This window comes from Chinchilla lanigera, unplaced genomic scaffold (assembly GCF_000276665.1).
Source record: "Chinchilla lanigera isolate Chin_1 unplaced genomic scaffold, ChiLan1.0 scaffold00015, whole genome shotgun sequence".
NCBI lineage: Eukaryota > Metazoa > Chordata > Mammalia > Rodentia > Chinchillidae > Chinchilla > Chinchilla lanigera.
The window spans coordinates 14,947,755-14,960,005 of record NW_004955416.1 but is presented as its reverse complement, the minus strand read 5'-3'; the positions used below and the strand labels follow the sequence as shown (position 1 = coordinate 14,960,005).

General features: G+C 59.8%; 1 protein-coding gene across 3 annotated transcripts; it reads right to left on the bottom strand.

Annotated features, from left to right (window-relative positions):
- Positions 1-970: 970 nt before the first annotated feature.
- Positions 971-11,885, bottom strand: Fes (FES proto-oncogene, tyrosine kinase). 3 transcript variants are annotated; one of them, XM_013512503.1, is made up of 19 exons: positions 11,416-11,885; positions 10,754-11,022; positions 10,458-10,631; positions 8,761-8,857; positions 8,477-8,660; positions 5,973-6,110; positions 5,841-5,896; positions 5,489-5,657; positions 5,195-5,381; positions 4,984-5,067; positions 4,427-4,636; positions 3,993-4,115; positions 3,609-3,662; positions 3,020-3,138; positions 2,622-2,716; positions 2,422-2,545; positions 2,104-2,261; positions 1,890-2,012; positions 971-1,310 (listed from the first exon to the last, which is right to left on the bottom strand). In XM_013512503.1, the coding sequence occupies exons 2-19, from the start codon at positions 10,964-10,966 to the stop codon at positions 1,168-1,170; spliced, it is 2,451 nt and encodes an 816-aa protein (XP_013367957.1). In that variant the 5' UTR covers positions 10,967-11,022; positions 11,416-11,885; the 3' UTR covers positions 971-1,167. The 3 variants fall into 3 exon arrangements, with proteins under 3 accessions (XP_013367957.1, XP_005381567.1, XP_005381566.1); XM_005381510.2 differs by having other exon boundaries at positions 5,489-5,611; positions 5,777-5,896; positions 11,416-11,883; XM_005381509.2 differs by having other exon boundaries at positions 5,489-5,611; positions 5,777-5,896; positions 10,754-10,975; positions 11,416-11,883.
- Positions 11,886-12,251: the final 366 nt, after the last annotated feature.

Genomic DNA, 12,251 nt, shown 5'->3' with positions numbered 1-12,251 from the left:
CCCAGCCCAATTTCCTCTTTTAAAACAAGTTGTTGGCTTCTAATTTCTCTTTGAAGTAAAACCCCTTCCTGATTTTCTCAAGGGCTGGCCATTTTATTTCACGGTTCCTTTTTGAAGTGTGTGTGTGTGTGTGTGTGTGTGTGTGTGTTTGGTGCTAGGAATGAAACCCGAGGGGTTATGCATCCTAGACAAGTGCTCTGCCACTGAGCTACACCCCAGACCCACTTCCTGGTTCTTTTCTTTCTTCCCTTTAGTTTTTTGAGACAGTATCCCACTATGTAAACCACACTGACCTTGATTTTGCAATCCTCTTGCTTCAGCCTCCCGAGTGCTGTGATTACAGGCATGCCACACCCTGCCTAATACTGCGTGGTTCTTATTGCTTGTGTTCTTACATTTTAAGTCTTTGCTGGTTCTTGCTTTGCAGTTCAGCCCCGTGCTACTGTACCTGCTTGACCTTCACTGTTTCTGCTGGGGAGCTTTCAGAGGGACTTGGAGGAGGGGGCGAGGGCGCCCCAGTCTCCCACTCAGCCCCCAGGAAGCAGTCTGGAGACATGAACTCCTCGGAGAAGTTTTTCCCTCTTGAGCCACATCAGTCCTCTTTGAGTGCACCTTAGCCCTTCCTCCTCCTCTGCTCCTAAATTTGACTTGACTTGTCCGAATCCATAGTGGCAGCCACTCTCTGACACTTGTGACTCAATGGCTTTTACATTTCCGCCTGGGCTTCCAGACCGACCTACTGACTCGTTATTTTTCAGACCCCTCGGATGGACTTCTCTAAGCGCTAAACTCCCCATTCCCGGTTCTGCTCCTCTTGCTGCCATCCTGTTTCATGGGACAGCGCCACCATCTGGCCAAAGCTTGTCCCTCATCCTGAGCTCTCAGTCCTCCAACTGCTACCCAATCAGCTCTGCCTGCCCTTTACCCCGGCAAGGCCCGGGCCCTCCAGAAGAGCAACGCCAGGAGCACCTGATGGGCACAAGTGGTTTTATTGTTTCTGTCCAAGGAAGGACACCCGGCAGGAGCAGAGTCCAGAACGGACCTGGGGCTGTCCCTGCAGCAGCAGGGGTGCTGGGGGCAGGATCCCAGGATGGCAGGCTGCTGTCCCTTGGTGAGGGTGGGCGCTGCAGAGGAGGAGGTACACTGCGGCCTGCAGCGACCCCAGCCTCACCGATGCCGCTTCCGGATACTCTGCAGCTCCTGAGAGATGGTGCTGAAGCTGGGCCGCTGCACAGGTTCGTAGGCCCAGCACTGCTCCATGAGCCGGAACACCGCGTCAGGACACAGCTCCGGGCAGGGCAGGCGACCCCCTGGGAGGACGGGCACAGCACTGGGCATGAGGAGGGGCCCCCTGGGGCCAACTAAGCAACAGGAGCTGCTCATGAAGTGCTGTCCCTAAAGAGCCACTCTTGTTTATACCACCGACCCCAAGAAGGAGGTCTGGCTTCTGTTCTCCGCCTCCCCATGTGCTGGGAATGTGACTCTGCAAGGCTCAGTGTTCCCATCTGCAAAAGGGACACGTTGACCCCACCTCATCTGTGGGAAGAGCAAGTGAGCTAACGCATGGCCTGGCATAGACAGGAGCTCCACTCAGGGGGAACTAAGGATGATCTTCTTTTCAGCATTTTTTTTTTTGTGTGTGTGTGTGTGTGGTACTGAGCTACATTCTCCTGTCCTTTTTTCATTTTTCTGACACAGGGTCTCACTAAGTCACTAAGGTGCTCAAGCTGGGTTCATACTTTCAATTCTGCTCTCTCAGCCTCTCAGAGTGCCCGGCTCAGAGGGCGATTGTTACTTGGCCCCCGTGGGATGGGTGAAAACCCAGGGAGAGGGAAGCACGGCAGTGGGAGAGGTGTGGCCCAGGCTGCTGCCATGTGCGGGTCCCTTACCCTTCTCCACGAACTCCCGTGTCTGCTGGTTGCTGAGGTTGGGGTAGGGCGAGGCCCCCAGGCTGAAGGTCTCCCAAAGCAAGATGCCAAAGCTCCACACATCGCTCTCCGAGGAGTAGCGGCCTGTGGAGGGGCGAGGCGGCATGAGGGAGCCGTCCCTGTCACCCTGCCCACCGGCCTCCCCGGGGCAGCGCAGGCTGGATGAGACCAGTACCGTAGTTAAGGGCCTCAGGGGCAGTCCACTTCACGGGGACTTGTCTGAGGCCCCCTGAGGCTGCGTAGACCCCATCGGCCTCCTCCCGGGACATCCCAAAGTCACTGATCTTCAAAACATTCTTCTCTGTCACCAGGCAGTTCCGAGCAGCCAGGTCCCTGGGTGGAGCAGAGCAGGGGACTCCTTCAGCCAATGTCACCTGCCAGGGCTGGGCAGCACGTCCAGACAAAGCCAGAAACGAAGGTGCCGCTTGCCCTGGGCACCCTGGTCTGTGGGGAGTGGGGCCGATGCCCGATGCCAGGGCCGAGGCTTGCTCACCTGTGGATGCAGCACTTGCTCTCCAAGTACTCCATACCCGCGGCCGCGTCCCCCACCATCTGCAGCAGTGTCTTCATGCGAAGGCGGGCTCCCTCGGTCCGCAGGAAGGTCAGGAAGTCGCCCCCTGGAGAGGGGCGGCCTTGAGCCTTGGGGACACCTGGCTGGCTCAGTTCCCACCCCGAGACGGGCACTCCGCTTACCCTGCACCAGCTCCATGACGATGTAGATGGGCTGCTTCTGCGTGCAGACCCCGATGAGCCGCACGATGTTGGGGTGGCTGTACTGCTTCAGGATCCTGGGGGGGGCCGCTGCTCAGCTCCCCGCATTCCTGCCCCTGCCCCCCCTCCAGGAGCCCCAAGGCCATGAGGAGGGCCTCAGAGAGTCAGGGGGCACCAGCGTGGCCTCGGAGGCCATCAGCCCTGGCTGTGCGATGGGCCAGACCCCCGGCAGCCCGGGCCCCACGGGGACAGGGTGCTACGAGGTGGGAGAGGGCTGGGAGGGTTCAGCGCTACGATCACAGTCATGCACTTGGTGCAGCTGCAAGTGCGGGAGAACACTTGGGAACAGAACCTCTGGCTGGCGTCAGTTTGTCACTCACCTGGCTTCTTGCAGGAACTTGGCCTTGAGGTCAGGCGGGAGCGTCTCCCGACAAGACTTCACTGCCACTGGCGTGTTGTCGGCTCGCAGACGCCCACTGAACACTTCGCCAAAGTTGCCCTGAAATGGTCTCGGGCTCCTACCAGAGCTTCTGGTGCCTTGGTCTTGTCTGTGCTCAGGGGACAGTCCCTGGTCCCCAGCTGTCTGCGTTCAGCCCCTGGGCTCAGACTCACTCCCCTGGTTCTCTAGGACTTTGCCCCGGTGGGCAGGAAAGTCACCGTGGCATGCCACATCCTCAGAGATGGGTGAGAGGAAGAGCCACAGCTGCTTTCCTCTGCGTTCGAAAGGCTCTCTGAGACTTAGGAAAGTGACTTCCTTCCTAGGCAGGCAGCTTACAGCTCACGTGAGGGCAGGAGCTGGGCGCTGGTGAGGACTTGGGGCAGGTACTCCATTCCTGGGCGATGGCTAGTGGCGGTGGCTGGGCAGGGAGCCAGGGGTACAGGAGGGAACTGCCTGCCAGGGGGTCTCTGGAGGTGGGGCCTCAGGTCTGGCCCGGAGCAAGAGGCAGGGAGGGAAAGATGCAAACTCACCCTCCCAATCTGCTCGCCCAACACCAAGTCCTCGTGGTTCAGCACCCACTTGTCCTAGAAAGAAGAGTTAAGGTGTCACAGTGAGTGCAGAGCAGGGCCGGGGCTGCGGGGACGTGGGGGGCGCTCTTCCCACCGCCAGGAGCCTGCCGTTCTTTCCTTAGAGCCTCCGCCATGAGGCTGTCTGATGGGATTTGGCCCGATCGGGATCACGCTCCCCTACTGATGCGGGGGCCAGACAGGTGCCCCACCAGGTGAGCACCACCCAGAACGTGCAGTCACAGTCTACAAGTGGACTTCGGATAATGTGAGCCCATCCTGCTCCAGTCCTGGGGGGCCCTGACCCACGCCCCCCCCCCCCGCCGTTCTCTGTGGCCACAGGCTCACCTTGGGGACTGCCCTATACAGAACAACACCGCTCTTCTTGGTGAGAGGCTGCTGGGAGCAGAGCAGGTGGTCAATGAGCAAGGGGATGCTGGGGAAGCCATCACCTTCCAGGCGGTATAGGTTCTGCAGGGAGAGGGCCTGGGGTTAGCAACCTCCTTGCTGAGGGGAGGACAGAGAGAGGGCAGGGAGAAGGGCCCACTTGAGACAAGTCAGAGAGATCCACAGGACAGGCACAAGCGTGTGACGTGTGACAATCGGGCCACCTTTTCTTAGGAGAGGACAGATGCTAAGTCTTTCTCCTGCTGCAGGGATCCAGGTGGCCTCTGGCTACATCCAGCAGGGATAGGGAGGCATCTAAGGTGTGCCAGCCCCTCCTTTGCCTTCTTGAGGTCATCCCCTGGGGTAGGGGAAGGGCAGGCTGGGGCCCCACTCACGTCGGAGGACTGGATGATAAAGTGGCGTGGCAGGCCGTCCCACAGCACGGACAGCACATACTCCTGCTTGCCCTGGCTCTCCCGCACAAGGAAGTCCCCGGAGTTCGTAAGCAGCTCGGCCACCTCCGCCCGCGGGATGGCCCCGTGGTACCACAGCTGCTCATGCAGGGGCTTCTGCACCTCAGGAACCAGCTGCAGCGGTGGGGGGAGCTGGACATGGGTGGGGGAAGTGGTTAGAGTCTCTCAGGGGAGACAGCTGGATCTTGGGTCTCTCTCTGTCCACCCCACTAAATCCTCATAGCCCCCCAAGTAGGACACAGAGCTGTCTGTGTACCTTCTCCTCCAGGCCACAAGCTCCCTGGAACAGGAAGGGTAGAGAGACAACCAAGGCCATTGGTCCCTGCAGCACCCAGAGACGGGAGCACAGCGGGGCCGAGGGTGGCAGGGGCTGGGAGCATAGACATCCCAGGACCCAATCCGAAACACCAAGGGATGCGTCTGAGACCCAGCCCCTGGCCCACCCCTCAGGTCCAGGCCCCGGGCTGGGCACCACTCACCGAGAACTTGGGGCGGAAGATTCCCGAGATGTGGCTCTTGATGATCTCCAGCGTGGGCGTCCTTCCCCCCTCTCGCTCCTGCTCCTGAGGCCAGGGACACACGTCAGCGGGTGGCCAGGCTTGGGGAGGGGGAGGGCGAAAATGAGGAGCACGGCCCCAGTGCGCACGGCTGTGCTGGACACGGCTGGTGGGCAGGGGCGGCGGCGCTCACCGAGGACGAGGTGGAGTGGCGATCGTCCTGCAGGAGCAGCACAGCTGGGGGCTCGCCGGGGCCCAGCTGCTCCAGCTTGGTCTGTAGCAGCTCCTGCTGGGCCTGCAGCTTGGCCTGGCTGCACAGTGCGACCTGCAGCCCCTGCAGTGCCTCGTGTAGCGCCTGCCTCTTGCCCAGTAGCTGCACCCTGCAGGCCAGCGGGCAGGCAGGCAGTGAGAGACCAGCCTTGGTCTGCAGCCGCAGGGGAGGTCAGCAGGACGGGGGGCCAGGCGGGTGTGCGGAGGACCCACTCACCGCTCCCGGGGGTGGGTGCTCTGCTCCTCACTCCGGAGCTCTCGCTGCAGCTGGTTGACTGCCTCCTGCCGGCTTAGCATGGTCTCGGTGGCCACTGCCAGGTCATCCGTCACTGAAGTGAGCCTGCAGCCGGGGCAGGGCCTTGTTAGAGCCGCAGCTCGTATGTGTCCTGCAGAACCAAGCAGGCTGGGTACCAGCTCAACACAGTAGAGCTCACTCCCTGCCTGCCCACGTGACACCCGTGGTCTGCAGAGAACCCCCAGGCCCAGGCGCCAGGCCGCCACCCACGTGTGCTGCACGCTCTCCACGGTCAGCTCGTTCAGCTGCAGCTCCCCAGGCTCCAGCTGCTCACCCTCCTCAAGCAGCGACTCATCGAAGGTGACGCAGGGCGGGACATCTGGGACGGAGCTGGAGGCGGACAGGGCCTTGTCAGTGAAGAAGCGAGCAGCCCTGGCCCGGTGGGTGCAAGGGTGGGAGCGCTTACCCATACTGTCGCAGGAAACCCTGGTACTCGGCCTCAGGTTGGATGCGGGCCGCAGCTGTGGCCATCTCCCGGTGAATGGCCATCACCTCATCCTGCACCAGGCTGCTAATCTCTAGGTATTCCTGCAGGATCTCCTTCCTGTCCCCCGAGACAGGACCACCAGTCAGGGGGACCTTGGGCTGGGCAAGGTGCCGTAACTCAACTAGGACACTGGGTTGGACCTCATGCAACTCGGGTGATAGTCACATGACCTTAGGCCAAGTATTCGACCTCTCCTGGGCTCCTACTTCCTGATTTGTGCACAGGGTGTGCTGGCAGTCCTACGGGGATCAGGATCCCGTGGGATCCTGTGTACAGTGTCTGACAGCCCCGAAGTGCTCAGTGTACGTGAGCTGCAGTTGTCCCTGCTCTGGCAGTCAGCCTGAGAGCTGGTGATCAGCCTCCCATACCTGTATAAGCTACTGATGTGCTGTGACCCTGTCTGTACCCCCAGGGGCAGCAGTCCCCTCAGCTCCCCTGTGCCCCAGTCTCATGCGTATGTCTACCTACTCAAAGTGATCTGTGGGACTCAGATCCCTGAGACACCTGACCCTCCTAGCTGAAACACACGCTCCTGCTTTGGCTATTGAAATGCCTTCCTGCCACAGCTGTCTCGACCTAAGCTAATGGCAACTCCATCTTCCGGATACTCCAGGGAAAATCCTGGGAGTCACACAGCCTTGCTTGTGTCTCTGTCCACTTTGAATCCACAAGAAAATTCCCCTGCGTCACCTTCAAAATATACCTGGACCTGAGCTGACCTGACCACCTTTCAGACCTGCCGTACCCTGCTCCAAATGACCAAGCCTGTGCCCCGCATCCCCACACCAGCCTCCTTCCCGTCTGGCCTCCCTGCCTCTGTCCTTCGTCCCTGCAGTCTATCTGCAACACAACAGCCAGAGCACTTTTACCTTATTTATTTTTCAAGGTGCTAGAGATTGAACCCAGGGTCTTTGCCTTGTATTCTATCCCTAGCCCTTTTTTATTTCCTATTTTGAGACACAGTCTCCCTAAGTCATTAAGTTGCCCGGGCTGGGCTCAAACCTGTGACCCTCCTGCCCTGGCCCACCTCAGTGCCGGATTACAGGTGTGCACCGCGCCACCCTGCAGAGCGACCTTACTAAAGCAGGCCTCACAGAAGCCTGTTGGAGCCTGTGTCACCCAGCGGCCCCCAAGCCAACTCCTCCAGCCTGGGTCTGACTGTACCTGCCCTCATTTCACACTCAGCTGAGCCCCCTGGCTCCTGACTCCTCTCCGAGGCCCTCCCCACACACCTGTCCCCCTGGCGCCCCCACCTGCAGTCTTTCTCCACACAGCCCAGTGGTTCACTCCCACACCTCCCTGTTCTTTTTCTGAATGTCACCTTCTCAAAGAGGGCCTTTCCATTACTTATTTATTTTTGTCTTTATAAAACAGGGTCTCATTATGCAGTTCAGGCTGGTCTTGAGCTCACTTTGTAGCCCAGGCTGGCCCCAAACTCACAATGATCCTCCTGCCTCAGCCTCCTGAGTGCTGGGATTACAGGCTGGCACTCTCAGTTATTTAAAACTAACTCCTCTCCAGACCCTCCAGCCCTCCTAATCCCCCAGGCTAGATTTATTTTTCTCTGTAGCACTTGCTTTGGACCTGCTTCAAATGCGTGTGTGCGAGCATGTGTGTGTGTGTGCGCGCGCGCGCGAGTGCATGCATGTGCATGGAGGTGGGGATGGAACCCAGGGCCTCACACATGCTCAGCACGTGCTCCACTACTGAGCCCATTTGCAGTCCTTTCTTACTTTGAGACAGGGTCTTGCTAAATTGCCCAGGCTGGACTTGAACTTTCAATCCTCCTGCCTTGGCCTCCTGAGAAGATGGGATTTCAAGCATGCATCACTGCCCTGTCGACGCTTCCTATTTCACTTTCTTTCTTCCTCCTTCCACTAGCACAGATCACTGATGGCAGATTTTTTTGTTTTGTTTTGTTTTTTGGTACCAGGAATCAAACTCAGGACCTTGCACTTTCCAGGCAGGCACTTATGCCACTGAGCTATCTCCCCGGCCCTCGAAGACAGATGTTTTTGCCTGCATGCCTCCCTGCCATATCCCAAAGCCTGGCATAGTGCTAAATAAACGTTATACAACCCTGTGATGATAGAGGTGGTGACCCATACCTGTAATCCCAGCTACTCAGGAGGCTGGGGCAGGAGGATAGCAAGTTTGAGCCCAGCCTGGGCAATTTAGTGAGACTTTGTCTCAAAATAAAATTTAAAAAGGGCAAAGAGTATAGCTCAACACACCCTTGGGTTTAATCTCTAGTACTACAAATGAAACACCCTCCCCATCGAGTGCCTGAGATGAGGGGCACTAGCATGTTAATTTGGGTGTAAGCAGGTGGTCTGGTTCGGGTCCTCAACCTGGGGCCCATTCCCCTATGACCATGCAGCCAGCACTTGGGCCCAAATGATAGTTTGGGGTGGGGGGCTCACAGCACGTGTGCCATCTCCTCGTGCAGGTCCTGCAGGGACTGCAGCAAGCTGGGCAGCATGAGCTGGTGGTGGTGCTGGTGGTGCAGCTGTGCAGCCCGCACGCCCAGCACATAGCGGTTGTGGTGGGCAAAGAGCTTCCACAGGCTGCGCACGTACTTGTCCTTGGCCTTGTCCCGGTCCTTGTCTGCCGGCGGGGAGGGGCGGGAGGAGCATGAGTGTCAGCACTGTGGACGGGCAGCAGTGGTTTGAGGTTCCCCTCCCTGCTGGCGAGGGAAGCCACAGACCTTTGCTGGCCTCCTGGTACTTGCGTCTGGCTTGGGTGCTGTCCCGGGCCAGGGCTCGGTACTGGCTCTTCAACTTCTCAATGTCCTGGCTGTGGGTCTGTGGGGACAGAGGTGGCCAGTGTTAGGAGGCAGGTCCCCAAGCATGGGTGCTCCCTCAGTCCTCCCGGAAGGGCCTGGAAACTTCAGAAAGCCATGATATGTAGCTCAGTGTGACAGCCCATGGCCATAATGCCAGCACTCTAGGAAGCAGAGGCAGGAAGATCACAAGTTTAAGCCCAGCCTGGGCAACTTAGTGACTTAGTCTCAAAATAAACAAAAAAGTGGCTGGGATTGAGCTTGGAGCAAAGGCTCTGGCAGAGTTACAGGCAGGCAGCTGGGGGACGCAGAGAGACGGTCAGGGCAGGTGGGGCAGCTTCAGGTGTGGCCTTAGGCTACTCAGGGCTCTAACAAAGGATCCTATGTTTGTTTTGCATGCTCCCTTGTCACCATGGTGAAACTGCTTTCTTAACATGGGGGCCTCACATTTTCCTTCTGCACTCGGTCCTGTCCCGGAGTCAGGCAAATCATGTTCCTGGCAACAGGAACGAGAGACGGCAGCCTGAGACCAGCATTGCCATTCCCGTTCTGTTTAGGTTCAGGGACACACTGACGAGCTCCATCCCCCTCCTCTGAACCTCAGTTTCCCCATCTGTAGCTGAGTTAACGGCATAGACTAGACCAGTCTTTTTTTTTTTGGTTTTTCTCCGGTACCGGGAACCGAACTCACGACCTTGCGCTTGCCAGGCAGGCGCTTTGCCGCTGAGCTAAATCCCCAGCCCCGACTAGACCAGTCTTAACCAATCTTTCTTTCTTTTTTTCTTTTTAGGTACTAGGGATTGAACCCAGGGCCACAACCCCAGCCCTTTTTATTTTCAGTCTTGCTAAGTTGCCCAGGCAGGATTTAAACTTGTGATCCTCCTGCCTCAGCTTCCCAGAGTGCTGGGATCACAGGCGTGTGCCACTAGGCCTGACTCCAATCTCCTTAAAGGACCAAATAGTAGATATTTTAGGCCTGTGGGCCACAAAGACACTGTTGCAATTACTCACTTCTTCCCTTATAGCTCTACAGTAGCCACAGTCCACACGAAAGCCAGCAGGCATGATTATGTTTGCCTCGAACTTTACAGAAGCAGGCAAACCCCTGAATTAGATGATCTTTGGGAAGAGGCGCAGAGGCCAGGCTGGCCACCAGGGGCCGCTGTGGGTACATGGCCAGGCCAACTAGCTCTGGTGGAAGCAAGGTGGTGCCAGGCAGCTGAGGGACTGGAACACCCAGAGAAGTAATTGTAGCTCTAAATCACACTGCCTGCAACTGTGGGCCTGGGGGATTCAGACCCGCGCTACTGTTTGCAGGACCCCAGAGTCTGGCAGTGTCACCACCGCAGCTCCTCCTGGGCAGCTGGGCCTCACCCATCCTTTCTCTCCCAGCGCCTGCCAGGCCCAGACAATGCTGGGACAGGGCGGCTGCAGGCCACCCCCAAGTGGTGGGTGCAGAGGGAGGAACTGGCCGGGGAGCCGTCCATCCCATCCGTCCTGGGGCTTGGCCTGTGGTCAGGAACTTGCACTTCCCCAGTGAATGCTGGGGCTCTTGTGCAAAGCCACCCCTCCAAGGCCGCGCTGATGACAGAGACCACTGAGGCCCCGGCGCTGATACCCACCTTGGTGAGCTCCTGCTGCAGTTGCTGCCACTGCTCGCTGTAGGTCTTACGCAGCTGCTGCCGCTCCCGGATCAGCAGGCTCAGCTTGCTCAGCGGCCCTGAGTTCAGGTCTTCCGCGTGCTGCCGCAGCACTCGGCTCAGTCCCTCGGTCTGGCTGGTGATCTCAGCCCAGGACTGTGGAGCGGGTAAGGCGGGGAGAAGGGACAGCGGCTCCTGAGCCTGCTGGATCTCCAGTCTCACCCCCAAGAGGCTCAGAAAGGGGGCGGGCAGGCACAGTCAGTACTAGAGGAGCGTACCTGGCTGATGGGGCTATCCAGGCCGCTGTTCCGGCTCTGGCCCCCGGCGTCCTGCAGGGACATGTGGTGGAGCAGCCCCGCATATTCCCGGTCGCTCTTGACCCGCTGGGCCATCCATTTCCTCATGCCCTCCAGCAAGCGAAGCTCAGCTTCCTGCATCTGCTGCACTGCCCCGTGGCCCTGGGGGCTGCACAGCTCCGAGGAGAAGCCCATGCTGGCGTTCTGGGGACAGTAAAGAGGCCGTCACTGGGGTGAGGCAGCTTCAGCGGCTGGAGATGAAGGGGCATAACAAAGGGGGCTGTGGGCTGTGGGCTGTGGGGAGGAGCTGGGGACTGCAGGAGGTGGGTGGGGTCCTGCCCAGCAAAACAACCTGGCTTGGGGCTGGCCCTCACGGCTTCCTGGACCCTAGGCCAAGGCCCAGCCAGAAGTGCACTTTTCAGTCCTAGAGAAGGAACGGCCTGGGCTCTCCCTCCCGGGCTCCTTGCACCCCCACCGCTACAGGGGCCTGCGCTGGGCTGGGCCTCCCCAGGCCGGAGAGCCCTTGGCCACAGCCACAGCCCTGCTATCGGGGCTGTCCAGGCCTCTGGAGCCTGGCCCCTACCTGGCTGTCACCCCCGGAGCCCCACCCCACAAAGCCCCCTGTGCCCCTGGACGGGAGTTACCCTTGCAAGCAGCTGCTCCTGCTCCTGGGTGGCTGTGGACCTACTCGGGCCCGCGCCAACCCCGGCCAGTTCCTGGTTGGGTGCTTCCTCCTCCCGCGGTTTCAGTTGGCCCAGGCGGGGCGGGCCGAGGGGAAGGGGCGGGCGAGCCCCACCGGCCCCCGGCCCCACGCTGGGCCACGGCAGCCTCCCTCCCTCGGAAACGGAAGGGAGGAGGAGGCTGAGGGGGAATGGCCGAGAGCGGAGGGGAGAGGCCTGTGGGGCAGGCCCTCACTCCCCAGGCCAGCGAGTCCGGGACCCTGCGGACGGGGCCTGAGGTGGGCGGGGTGGGCGCAGGGGTCTGGCTCAGGGCAGCCAACTTGTCTGAAGGCTGTGAAGGCAGGGTCTCAGCGCCCAGAGAGGGACTGGGGAAGCTAGTCCTGGCCCTCCCCACCCGCTGGATTCCCCAAGGAGAGCTCCGGCGCCAGCTCTATTTGAATAAAATTTCCAAGTAAATATCCCGAGGAGAAGCCTGCTTCTCAGGCAACACCCCCACCCGCTCCACCCAGACAGCAGCTTTCCGTCCCCTGGGGAACCTGGGGCTGCCTGCGGCTGCCGAGGAGGGGAAGTGCCCTCTCCCAGGTGGGCCTCAGGCCTGTGCTGGCAGCCCGGCCACCTCAGTCCTGGGACAGGCTGGTAACTGAGGCGCAGGCCACACTCACTCTGTACCCTGCTCAGCTCCTGAAGCCAGAGGGTGGCTCTACCCACATCCCGGGGCTCCTGTGCCGCTGCCGTCCCCCTCACAGGGGCCTTCTGCCTAAGGCCCACCTTCGGGCCAGGACAGTGCCTGCCGGCCCTCC